This window comes from Uloborus diversus, chromosome 4, assembly GCF_026930045.1.
Source record: "Uloborus diversus isolate 005 chromosome 4, Udiv.v.3.1, whole genome shotgun sequence".
In the NCBI taxonomy this organism is placed as follows: domain Eukaryota; kingdom Metazoa; phylum Arthropoda; class Arachnida; order Araneae; family Uloboridae; genus Uloborus; species Uloborus diversus.
In genome coordinates, this window is record NC_072734.1 from 194,746,697 (window position 1) to 194,760,354 (window position 13,658).

General features: G+C 32.9%; 1 protein-coding gene across 1 annotated transcript; it reads right to left on the minus strand.

The window, feature by feature from the left end:
• Positions 1–8,461: 8,461 nt before the first annotated feature.
• Positions 8,462–9,250, minus strand: LOC129220478 (zinc finger protein 723-like; the record flags this gene model as incomplete). The annotated part of the gene is made up of 1 exon (XM_054854899.1): positions 8,462–9,250. A coding segment is annotated over one exon (789 nt), but the record flags the coding sequence as incomplete, so codon positions are not given.
• Between the last annotated feature and the right edge of the window lie 4,408 nt (positions 9,251–13,658).

Below are 13,658 nucleotides of genomic sequence, written 5' to 3' on the forward strand. Positions count from 1 at the left end.
TTAGAACTGGACTGTAAAAATTTACAATCAAGTATTAAAATATCACAGACTGGGAAGTACAAATGAAATGCAGTAAATAATTTAATTTATTCTAGAGTCCTTGAAAATAATTAGGTAAGTCTTTGAAAATCCTAAGCAAAGTGGGCTCCAATTACTTCTACTGCATATTGTTAATCTGTTTAGCCAGGCTGTTTCTTACAAAGTTTGAACAATACTGTACAACTGTATAATCTAATTATCAATTTCTATGTCTATCCAATTAACCTTTATAAGGCTTCAAAATGCAGAATTTCATATCCATTTTACAAAATTTTCTCCGGGGGAGAACCCTCCCCTAAAATTGTTGATATTCTATTTCCTACGTAAAAGGGAGCCCTGCGTCACTCTCTTGATACTAGCTCCCTCTCTTAAGGTCAATTCAAAAAGGACAGCATGAAAACCCACATTAATGAAAACGACACCCAAAAAAGTAAAGCATGAACTTATGCATCACAGGAAACAGACAAAAACATGGGAGTGGGGGGCAATAAAAATTTTGCTAAAAAAAAAATCCTGCCCCCCCCCCCCCCCAGGAACTCAGTCCTAAATCCGCCTTTGCAAATGACCATAACTTGGGCGAGCAAATTACCAAGAAATTCATCATCCATTATTTGTAAATATACAGGCGAATCAAATGACTTTTTTATTATCTACTACGGGTAAAGCCGTGCAGGTACTGCTAGTTTCTAATAAAACAGTTCCCACCTAAACATATGGGTCAACAACCAAGACCATTTGCTCACCTATATTTTGCCTAGTTTTGTTCTTCCCTTCGCAGTACCATTTTTATGGCTGTACTTAGGGTGCGTCTTATAATGCACTTTTTAAACTAATTTCGAATTTCTTATGGGGCACCCCTTTAATTGCTTCTTTTTGATGAAAAAACACACACATAAAAGTTTCATAGAATTTGAACAAAATTTAGAGGTTGCTACCAGCGATTAAAATTGCGTTCATTGTGAAAAAAAAAAAAAAAGAGTGAAAATAAGCTCCAAATTTTATATTGCAATATTTGAAATCAGCAAGAAATTGGATTTGTTAGGGTAACCCAAATACTTATTTCCTATATATACAAAAAAATAATAAGCATTTCATGGCTGCTATGTTATAATAATGTCAAAGAAAAAGCAAGCAAAAGTTCGATTACGCCATTCATATGTTTACAATTTCAGTCTTTACATCCACCAATATTGTAATTTTTCTCCCTTAGTGACTTCGTATGTGAGACATACAAACCTTTTTCTGATTGCTACTCATCATCCAAACTATTTGATGATATTTTTTCTAAAACTTGATGAAAAGATCCTTATGGAGAAATATCTGAATGATAGCAATAAAATCCTCTAATTTTTTCCTTTGGTTTTAGTTCTACAACATATGCTGTACAGTGTTTCATTGGAAGAGTTATTTTTTGAGATTTTGTTAAGAAAGAGGCCAATTTGGAGTGTGTCTCTTCAGAAATGTAGTCTTCAAAGCAAATAAAAGCAACATACTCTTCTGACAAGTAGATGTCAAATAAAATTACTTGAAACAACAATTGAAATTTTGGCATTTTCCTTCTTGATAGTGAAAATGCTTGTCAACAACATAAGACTAAATCTTTATAACTTTAATGCAAATTCTTGTTCTTCAGGATCAGTCGAAGTACATTCAATTGCAACAGAGGCTAAAACAACTACTTTCACGAAAGTTTATATAGATTCTTCATGATTTTCTTTCTTACAAAGTTTCTCCATTTTGCACAAGTTCTCTTGCCTTTTTAAATAGATATTTATTAGTTACCAATTTTGCCTTGTCATCTTAGTTTTCATTCAGTCAGAAATAATTTCTCGCCTGGAAGTGAAATCTTGCGTAAAGTATCATCAGTAAGAGCAATGTCAAGCAAATAATCTAATGATACATTCCAATAATTTTGTTTTTGATTGACGAAATAGGATGCTTTTACTTTACTTTCTGAGTTGTTAGCTAACAACTTGTGTTTCTTTGAATTGTTAACTAACAGTTAGTTAAGAGGTTGAGAGTTGATTGTAGCTATTAATTAACATGATTTAATAAAGTATAAAATAATTACAAAGTCAATAACAATCTAATTTATCGCTAATTAAAATGAATGACAAAAAGGTTACATAAATAAATATTATAATAATCAATGCAAAAAAAAGTAAGATTTCACAAATTTTACAGCAATGGTAGCAACCTCTAAATATTATTCAATTTTTATTTTTAAGATATGTGATTTTTTTTTCATCCAAAGGAACAAAATGAGAGGGTGCCTCATGAAAAAAATAACACCTTTAAAAATAAGACGCACCCTACGTGCACAACCCCTTTAACCCATTTTCAGCCGGTAGGCCATGTTTAGACCGCTTCCTCTATATATGACATGCACACATCAGAACTAATAAATACACAATCAGCATTTTGAGAGACATATTTATTAATCAATAAGTACAGAAGTAAAGTCTGGAATAAACTCTTAGTTCAGAAACCAAAACCGCCGACTGTTACAGAATCGTTAAAATTAGTGAATATGGTAGGCACAATTTTTTTTCAATGGCAAAAATCTTATAAAAATAAATACAAAATTCTTCATTATAAGCATTACAATTCCGAATGATTTCCCCACAGACTCACGATTTGAAGCAGAACGATAAAAACCAATAGAATTTTATCACAAGAAAACAAAATTTGATTTACTCATTTATACGCCTGCTCAGAAGCAAAAAGAAAAAAATGCAGACAGTTGTTTTGCAGAATTCTGCAAACGGAATTTTGCTAATTAGAGGAAAATTTGTATGTTAATGATCGGGTTGTCTTAATACATCAGGATTTCAAATTTAGTCAACAGTGCAGCATTGCAAGTAACAAAGCCAACAGAATGCATGGGTTTATCGACAGATCTATTTCAAACAAATCTAAGAAGGTTCTTCTGTGTTCATATAGGAGTTTAGTAAGACCGCATTTTCGGGGTTGTTGTTACATCTGGCTTTATTCAGAAAGATATTAATCCATTTAAAAGGCAGCCAAGAAAAGGAAAAGTAATTACAATAAACAATTGAACATGCAACAAAAGTAGCAACAAAAATAAATCTGTAAATTAGAGGATTTCACAGTTGCAGCAGAAATAAAGAGAAAGTCATTTCAGGGAGTCCATGACAGATCGCGCAGACCAATAAAGCTTTCCGAGTCATTTTAGTTTTTGATCGGTTGGGTCAAGTTTTGAGCAGGAGAGGAGATGAGCAGCATTCGTGTTGCCAGAACCACAAATTAGACAATTACTAGATGTTAAGATACCTGTCTCGTGGAAGTGCTCAGCCAGGCAATCATTATCATGGCCTGTAGAGAGCTTAAAAAGGGTCACAGCTTTGGCTCGAGGTTTACTACAATTTTGGATTTTGCTGTTCAGTTTTGGTGGCCTTATCTGAGAAAAGATATTTCTGTATTGGAAAGGGTTTAAAGAAGGGTGACTAGACTAGTAAAAGGGGACTTACATATTTAGATTACGATACCAGACTAAAAGGCTTAATATGTATAGCCTGGTGCAAAGGAGAGTCAGAGGGGACATGATTCAGTTGTTTTAATTTATCAAAATGAAAGACGAAAATGGATTGAATTTTTGGGCAGAAAGCTGGACGAGGGGTCATTGTTTTAAGCTATTCAAATTTTAGGCTAACCTGAAAATGAGTTAAAATTACTACTTTAGTAGGATAGTGGGATATTGGAACTGCTTACCGGAAGAGGTGGTAATGAGTAAGGATAGCTTTAAGAGGTTCATTGATCTTCATGGGGGACTGATAAACTGCCTAGGATCAGCATAGCTGGACCCGGAGCCTGTTGCTGGTCGCCACATTTGTATCTGATTTTCCGATCAAATGACGTGTATGTGATTGGATGCTAAAATGAGGATCCTTTATCAGCTTTTACCATATCTTTTTCCACATACTGAAATAATTTTTAGCTGTATTTTAAAAGTATTGTATGTACATAATGCGAAGCAAATTGAGTAAGAATATGAATATACAGTAAAACCTAAATAAAGAGTTCACTGGTTAAGTGGCCACTCCGTTTAAGTCGTCCTTTGTCTTCAGTCCCGACAAGGTCTTATTCACAATCATGGGCGCCCATATGCAAAATTGTAAGGGGGGGGGGGGTGCTCAGAAATTTTAACCATGATTTAGCAGGATATTTTCCCCATGGGGGCAGATTTCAGGACAGATCAGAGTCATTAAAATTTCAAATTTTTAATTATTAATTCATTAATGGCTGGAGAAGAAATATTTTTATATTTTTGCAGAGAAAAAAGTACTAAAAGCTAGGAAGTTCTAATTTTCAAGGGGGGGGGGCGGGCTCGAACCCCCTTGCCCCCTATATGGGCGCCTTTGTTCACAGTAATGTAACATGATCCTCCTTTACTGGTCAACAAATTTAATTCTACACCGGTTAACTAGTCACCCAAAAATTGTTTTCTAAAACTCCTTTTCCTCATCGGATCTTAGAAAACAGAGTCAGACTTAGTTGAAAGGCTGTTTGATAGAAACTTTGACTTGAAATCTCGATCCTCGGTTCTGGTCATTCAAAGCATACTTCTTGCTGTGATTGTGCCGAGTGCCGAGAATATGAATCAAATTTCATCCATCAAGACAGACCAAACCTAACACCTGGAGAAAGTTATTATTTAACATCCGTCCACAAGAGGTAGAACAAACAGAATTTAAAGCTTGATGTATGTTAGAAGAGAGTTATTTCCTGTAAGCAACAACTTCATCAGTCAACATTGACAGATTCTTTTAATGTACCATAAGCACAATAAAATAAATTATTATTATTAAGTAATGTTTAAGTTAGAGAAAATAAAACAAAGTAACTATGATTAGTATATTTCCCCTTTTTTACAATTTCCACTAATTATATACATTCTTACATCTTTACTAATAATAAAGCTGAAAGTCTCTCTGCCCGGAGGATGTCTGGATCTCTGTGACGCACATAGCGCCTAGACCGTTTGACCGATTTTCATGAAATTTGGCACAAAGTTAGTTTGTAGCATGGGGGTGTGCACCTCGAAGCGATTTTTCGAAAATTCGATGTGGTTCTTTTTCTATTCCAATTTTAGAACAAAACTATCATAAGATGGACGAGTAAATTACGAAATTATCATAGTGTGGAACCGTAACATGGGCACAAGCCAATTGGCGAGATACGAAATTCTAATAACGTGGAACCGTAACATGGGTACAAGCAAATTGGCGAAAAAATTCACCATACATTATTTGTAAATATACAGGCGAACCAAAAGAACTTTTAATCTTTCTATTACGGGCAAAGCCGTGCGGGTACCACTAGTATCTTATATATCTTTATAGACATTGATTACATAAGCTACAGTTTTTCTCACAGATTTCTACTGCTGTTTATGAAAATACTTCTAAGGCTATTCTTTTTCTTCCTTAATTTCCCACTCCACATGAGTAGTCACTCCGCGTAAGTGGTCAAGAAGTTTAGGTCGCTTGAGGGCCGACGTAACAAGGTTTTACTGTAATTTAAAATATAAAGGTGATACATTTAACTTACCCATTTGAGAGGCTACCCTGGGACTATATACATATGCCACAGTGTTTTAAAAGTTGATTTTTTTCAATTGCAAAGGATGCTATGATGGATTATTACTTGGAAAAATACAGTACAAATCTGCTTTTGCCATTGTAATGCTTTTTTAATTCTCAAAAACTTTACGCTTCTTACAAAAAAAATTTCCCAGTTAAGAAATAGTGTACAGAATTTTTCAGGAATCTGATGACCGTTGCAGTGTTGTCCTGCTTCTGTTGTAACTAATATTAATTAATCAATAAATAAAGTATTAAATAAAAAAAAGCCATTCCAGAATAGAATATTATAAAAATAAATTACAAACATCAAAATGATTTAAATATTTGCAGTAAGTAGAAGGGTTGAAATCTGAAGCAAAGCAAAAGAAGTTTCCTAAACGGGTTTAACGTTGGCATGTTTCCAATATGGTAGAAAATTTACTTAAATCTGAGTTAAATTTCAAAAATACAATAAAAATGCTATGCAGCACAATTTCCAATTTTCGTGAACATTATTCTTAACATTAGAACGAATCGAAAATTTTCAGACAAGTTTGAGGAAACTCGCTTCACAGCACAACTGGTACACAGCAGCTGCATCCCTCATATGAAAGGAAAGAAAAGAAATTCCCTCACCTATCCAGAAATTTGGGTGATTTGAGACTATTATTGACAATTCCATGCTTTCCCTCTTTTCCAGGTGTATAGCAACCCCTGTGTAAATGCACAACCATGTAACATCTTAATTAATCTACACTAGGTTCAATATTTTTGAAAAATTGGAAGGAATTCTTAGCTGCACATTGAAAAATTAGCAAATGGTTGACTAAACAAATTTACGCTTGTTTTCCCTGGCAGTGGCGCAGCGTTATGGGGGAGGGGGGGGGTTAAGCACACCTCAAAGACATTGGTTTTAACATAGATGCAAATTCTAATACAGTAGTTTATGCAAATGAAAGGACTCTTTCGATCAAAAACCCCTTTCAGAAGGTTTTTTTTTTCTGATCAAAATATCCCCTTCAGAAGGTATTTTTGATTTAAAAAAAAACCCCATCCAGAAGGTATTTTTGATAAAAAAAAACCCATTCAGAAGAAATTTTTGATTAAAAAACCCCTTCAGAAGGTATTCTTGATCAAAAGAAAAACCCTCCCAAAGGCATTTTTTGATCAAAAAAACCCTTTCAGAAGGTATTCTTGATTTAAAAAAACCCTTCCAAAGGTATTTTTGATCAAAAAAACCCCTTCAGAAGGAATTCTTGATCAAAAACAAAACCTTTCCGAAGGTATTTTTGATCAAAAAAACCCTTCAGAAGGTATTCTTGATCAAAAACAAAACCTTCACGAAGGTATTTTTGATCATCTCCCCCCCCCAAAAGGTACTCTTGATCAAAAAAAAAAAAACATCAAGAAGGTATTCTTGATAAAAAAAAATCCCCCAGAAGGTATTTTTGATCAAAAAATCCCTCCAGAAGGTAGTTTTGATCAAAACACCCACCTCTAGAAGTTATTTCTGGCTGTTCTAGTGTTTCTATATTGAAATGAGTGAATAATAGTAAGGTAAATGTAATTTGTCATATTTAAGAAAAGTTAAAATGACCAAAAAATATAAGCCGTGATAATCTGAGTTTGTATTTCATTCTCTTACGTGAAAATTTTTTTCAAATTGAGTAACAAAATCGAATAACTTCCTATTAATGCTATATAATACCTTCCACTCATTGTATAAAAATACGAGTTACATTACCAATAGTAGCGCATTAAACATTGTTTATTATTCGGTTGCCGAATATTAGAGAACAAACAAGCACTAAAACTTTTTTTTGAAAACTTCAGACATGTTCCAGGTTTTTACGCGTGGATATTCATTTATTTATAGACAACGATCCACAATCTAAATTAACAATATGGTTATCCCAAAGTATGCATTCACAAAGTTTTATAGAAACTTGAGTTAAAAGAAATGATCTTAAAAAACTTATAAGAATATAGCACTCCTTGATACTTGCTTCGCCCCTAAATGTCTTTCTAAAATTAAGCTGCAAAAAAGTTCTTTTTTACAAATTTCACAAGACTATGTTTTTCTTCAGTACATATCATAAAATAACTTTTCTTACTCGGCCGATGAGAAAATAACATTTTACAATATTTACAATAATAAGTTTTTTCGTTAATGTGGATCCTTAAATGAATTTCATAATTTGAACAATGAGGAAATGTCTTTTTACAACACTCGCACAAACATGGTTCTTCATTAGTGCCGTTTCAAACTTAAAGTAACAGAAAATATCTTTTTACAGCACTAGCACGAACATGGTTCTTCATTAGTGCCATTCCAAACTTAAAATAACAGAAAATATCTTTTTACAATATTCATATGAATATGGTTTATCATTAGTGTGTATCCTCAAATGAGGCAATAAGAAGCAAAAGGATGTAAATGACAAAATTAAACAAACCAGCACAAATAGTAGGGGGACTTCTCTTCTGTTTTGGGGCAAGAGCTCTAGTAGGTTCTGCTATACAGCATTCTCTTGATTATTATTATTATTTTTTTTAAGAATGCCTACCTAGGATCTGAAATTTAAACGTGATCTATTCGAAAACATTAAATAGTCTACTTACATCCCTTTGCTTCTCACTGCCTGAAATGTGAGGTCATAGAAAAATCTTTTCTACTCACAATATTAGGTTTTTTCATTGGTGTGTTTCCTCAAATGTGTCCTCAAACCTGAACTATCAGAAAATGTCTTTTCACAATACTCACAAGAATATGGTTTTTCATTTGTGTGTATCCTCAAATGTTTTTTCAAACTTGAACTAACAGAAAATGTCTTTTTACAATATTCACAAGAATATGGTTTTTCATTTGTGTGTATCCTCAAATGTTTTTTCAAACTTGAACTTTGAGAAAATTTCTTTTTACAATACTCACAAGAATATGGTTTTTCATTCGTGTGTATCCTCAAATGTGTTTTCAAATTTGAACTTGCAGAAAATGTCTTTTTACAAAACTCACAAGAATATGGTTTTTCATTTGTGTGTATTCTCAAATGTGTTTTAAAATGTGAACTCTGAGAAAATGTCTTTTTACAATGCTCACAAGAATATGGTTTTTCAATCATGTGTATCCTCAAATGTGTTTTCAAATTTGAACTATCAGAAAATGTCTTTTTACAATACTCACAAGAATATGGTTTTTCATTTGTGTGTATCCTCAAATGTGTTTTAAAACTTGAACTTTGAGAAAATGTCTTTTTACAATACTCACAAGAATATGGTTTTTCATTCATGTGTATCCTCAAATGTGTTTTCAAATTTGAACTTTGAGAAAATGTCTTTTTACAAAACTCACAAGAATATGGTTTTTCCTTTGTGTGTATCCTCAAATGTGTTTTCAAACTTGAACTAACAGAAAATGCCTTTTTACAATACTCACAAGAATATGGTTTTTCATTTGTGTGTATCCTCAAATGTGTTTTCAAACCTGAAATATCACAAAATGTTCTGTCACAATACTCACAAAAATATGGTTTTTCCTTTGTGTGTATCCTCAAATGTGTTTTCAAACTTGAACTAACAGAAAATGCCTTTTTACAATACTCACAAGAATATGGTTTTTCATTTGTGTGTATCCTCAAATGTCTTTTCAAATTTGAAATAACAGAAAATGTCTTTTCACAATACTCACAAGAATATGGTTTTTCATTTGTGTGTATCCTCAAATGTGTTTTCAAACCTGAAATATCACAAAATGTTCTGTCACAATACTCACAAAAATATGGTTTTTCATTTGTGTGTATCCTCAAATGTGTTTTCAAATTTGAACAATCAGAAAATGTCTTTTTACAATAGTCACAAGAATATAGTTTTTCCATAGTGTATATCCTCAAATCTTTCTTCAAATATTAACTTTGAGAAAACGCCTTTAGACTATATTCACAAGAATAGGATTCCTCTTTAGCATGAAACCTTAAATGTCTATTTAGTTCTGAAGAGTTGCTAAACCTTCTTTTTTTCTTTTGTTTTTTATCACAAATACGATTTCATTTTGATGCACATACTCATTTTTTTAAACATAGCAAAGGAGAAGTTGCAATAGACAAAAAAATACTGTTTCCAAACTGTGGTGAAATAGACTTTTTTTTTTTTAAACTTTCACTCCAAATCAGTTGCAGGTCCAAGGCAAACACAAGAATGGCTTTTCTGCAGCGTGTTAAAACCAGAACTCCTGAAAGCAACATTACTAGTGTCATCATTGTTGAAGACAAAATGCTTAATGATTATCCAATACAATTGGAACCAAGCTTGGAAAGTCTTTGACAGTGTCTGGTTCTAATGAATGGGTTTTATTGTCAAGTCAAAATTCCACCTTTGACATGGGTTTTTATGTAACTGTCAAAAAACCAAACTTCTGTCCAAGACCTGTTTAAAATTAATACAGGCAACAAAATTACACAAGTTTTATAAATTCTGAGTTTATACAGTAAGAAAACCTTTTTACTTGGGTTATATTTTTTTAAATGATATACATAAAACACTTACAAACATAACTTGCATTCAACAAGCTGCATGTCTGTAAAACAAAAGAGAAGAAAGAGCTAGTATCACTACAATAAAATCTTTAAATAGTGTGTTGGGATAAGTAGTACCTCTTTTTGGAACAGTTCGCTTTTGAAGCCTTATACTAAAGTTGAAGTATAAAGTTAAAACTTACTCCATCTGAAGAGGTAATTTGGCTATCAACCTTGAATTTAAATTCAATGCAAAATTATCTAAACTAAAACGGAAAAAATATGTTACATTGTACATTCAGTACGACAAATTGATCAAACAATCAACTTTAATGTAAAAAAAACCATGGGGTGCCTACCATTTACATTTTTGCAAGGACAAAAAATGGAAGCTATTTAAAACAACTGATATGAAGCGCACTACGCTTTTTCTCACATTAATCGGTCGATTACTTATCCAGGGTTCATACTCAATTTGGATAAAAAATTTCCATAACTTTTCCAAGACTTTTTCATGACTTCATAAAATTTTCATGACCTTGTTACATGAAGAATGTAGTACTATTTAATGTCAAACTTGCCAATTTTCGGAAATGGGCTTTAGAAAAACTTTTACGTGAATGTCACTACCTCATTGGAGCACTTACTTGTGACGGAAAAAATATCAGTGGACACTGCAGAAACTAACAAATTATTCTTATTTGTCTTTATCATATAAATTCAAGCAGAGAAAAAAGTATAATGAATGCAATACACTGATGTTTAAATGTCTAATGATCTCTTATTTAATAAATAGGGCAGAAAAGAAATGAATGGGACAAAAATTTAATGAGTCATTACTAAGTTTCCAATGATAAATTCACTCCATAAAATCAGTCTTTTGGTGTCAATAGTGCATCTAATCACCCATGTAACTTGACAGTATATTTGTTCATTAAAGTAAAGCCACGTTTTTTCAGTAAATTCATTTTTCAAAATCAGCTACATTTCAGCTGGCCACAAAGATCAGTTTTGCGAGCTGTATGTTGGGCACCTCAGTTTCAGAGCATTAGAATTCCCCTATTTCTATGTTCTACTGCCTGACTAAAGTCTTCATTTTCTAAAGCCTTCAAAATATTGAAATAAACTCTGATAAATTAGTAATGAATTTTTTACAGGGAGTTGAAACAAACTCGGATGCAATTGAATTACACTTTTTGAGGGGGCATAGCAAAATCAATAACGTACATGTCCACTACAACAGAATATAAAATATAAGAAGTGCTGAAAATAATGGTTAATTTAAAATTAATTATGCCCCAGTAGTAAAATCACAAAAAAAAGGCGAGCAGCTGTTACAGAAGCAGATGAAATTGAATTCTAAAACTCGGATTTTTTTTTGAGATCGTTCAATTTATAAGCCCCAAAACTACTAAATCACTCAATATTTCTAGCACTCTTTTAGTTATTGTTACTTTCTTACTGGCCAAGACATTTTTCCATGATTTTAAATAAATTTCCATGACTTTTCATGAAAATATTTATTTTCCATGACTTTTCCAGGTCTGAAATTTGTTTATTTTTTTTTCCATGACTTTCCAGGATTTCCATGACTTGTACGACCCCTGCTTATCACACTGGACATCAGGAGTAAAAAATAATGAAATTGATAAATATATAAAGCCTATATCTGGAAAATTTCAGCAAAATTCGAATAATATCTTAAGCTGCCCATTTGACTTTAAATTCTAAATATTCAGCCAGATTTTTCACTCAACTGACGAAAACGGAATGACAATTTATAATTGTCTCTCATTTGAAACTACGAATGGTTGCAATGAGACTCTAGAGAAATAAATACGTAATGTACAGTTAGTTGAATGACCTAGGCAATTGCAAAATGGCCTTCAAATGTTTATGCAGCGTGCACATCACACATGCTCTGCCGCCCCTAGCTTGCCCTTTCTTTATGTTGTTCACTGCTGTCAACTGCGTTCTTTGTCCTAGTGCGCAGTTTTTCTCTTCTAAAGTAGTCTATTTAGTTACAATAGTTTCAAACTGTTGAGTTATTACCGTAATTTCGGGTAGATAAGCCGCCCTATCGTATACGCCGCACATGCAATAATTTACTAACTAAAAACAAAAGTTCATCGGATAAGCCGCCCCATCGTATACGCCTCAGAAGAGCGTATCAAAACACAGTGCCCCACCCGCTCTATATCTCTCTCTCTATATATATATACACTAGAGGGCCCGACAGACGTTGTTCTGTTTCAACTTTGTAAATTGAAAAGTTAAAAAAATTCAATAAACTATCAAGTGTTTCAACCGCTTTGTTGAAAAAAAATAAGTAAAACAAAAATGTTTTAAGCTGCTTGGTGCCAAAATGCATATATTTATAACAACTTATATTTATCTTATGCCCACTGAGCAGTTGTTTTATTAACTTTTTTTTTCTCCCGTACTTGATGGTTTATTCCTTCAGCTATACTCAAAGGATAAAAAGCGTCCTCAGATATTAAGTGTAAAAAACTAGAACAATCAGGAAATCCCGCTGCAACAACCCCCATTTGAAAAAGAATAAAACAATCGAAAGGATATCGTTTAAAAAAATGATAAAGGTAAAAACAGTTTTCTGAATAAGCGAAAATCACTCATCCCCCCTCCTCCCGATGTAAATAAACATTCTTCAACTAAACACTCGTTAAAAACAAAAAACGCCAAATAAACAAAAAACACAATAAATTACATTAACAGTAGCTTTAAAATGTAAACAAATTATCACGCGACTCTATTGTTTATAGCCAAAGTCGCCAAGCCACTACGTTACTGTAATCCGGTCGAACAGTGAGCGAAGCTAACTTCGACCGATTCGCGGCCCGATCGTTTGAACGAAAACTTTTAAAACTTCATATATTGCCTAATTAGTTCTTTCCACCAAAGATTAAGATCTTCCACTGCACTGGTCTTTTGTGTACAGAACTACCTTGTTGTAATTTATCTAGACGAATACAAAATTTGTTTTGTCTTTAAATTCCATCATCTTTTCCTTTAATAATGTTCTGATTAGTTTGATAATCCTTAAAGTATTCTTGCCATTGGTGCCAAAACGCAGATGGATTTGAACCGAGAAACAAATGTTGCTAGGTACGGTACTTTCTGATCACTTGGTTAGGAAAACCTAAAGCACCGATCCGGTCACATGGTTCAGCTACGACGACAGAACACACGTTTTGCGTGAACCTTCCAGTACTTTACTTTAAAATATATCTCAGGACCTAAATCAAGAAATGAAGGCTTCACTCTCTCTCTCTCCACGTTTTATCTATTCTCAATTGACATATCACAGTAGGAAATTTCATTACAAAAAGCAGAACTGGCTTTCTTATTGTCCTTTGGCAACGAGTTAAATATTTATTTCAGTTCTCGCTCAACAATAGATTAAAATAAATATTAATCATTTGGGAGATATAGCCATCCAATGTTTTAATTAATTAATTCATTAACAAAAACGTTTCTGATTCGACCCATCGTGCTTCGAAAC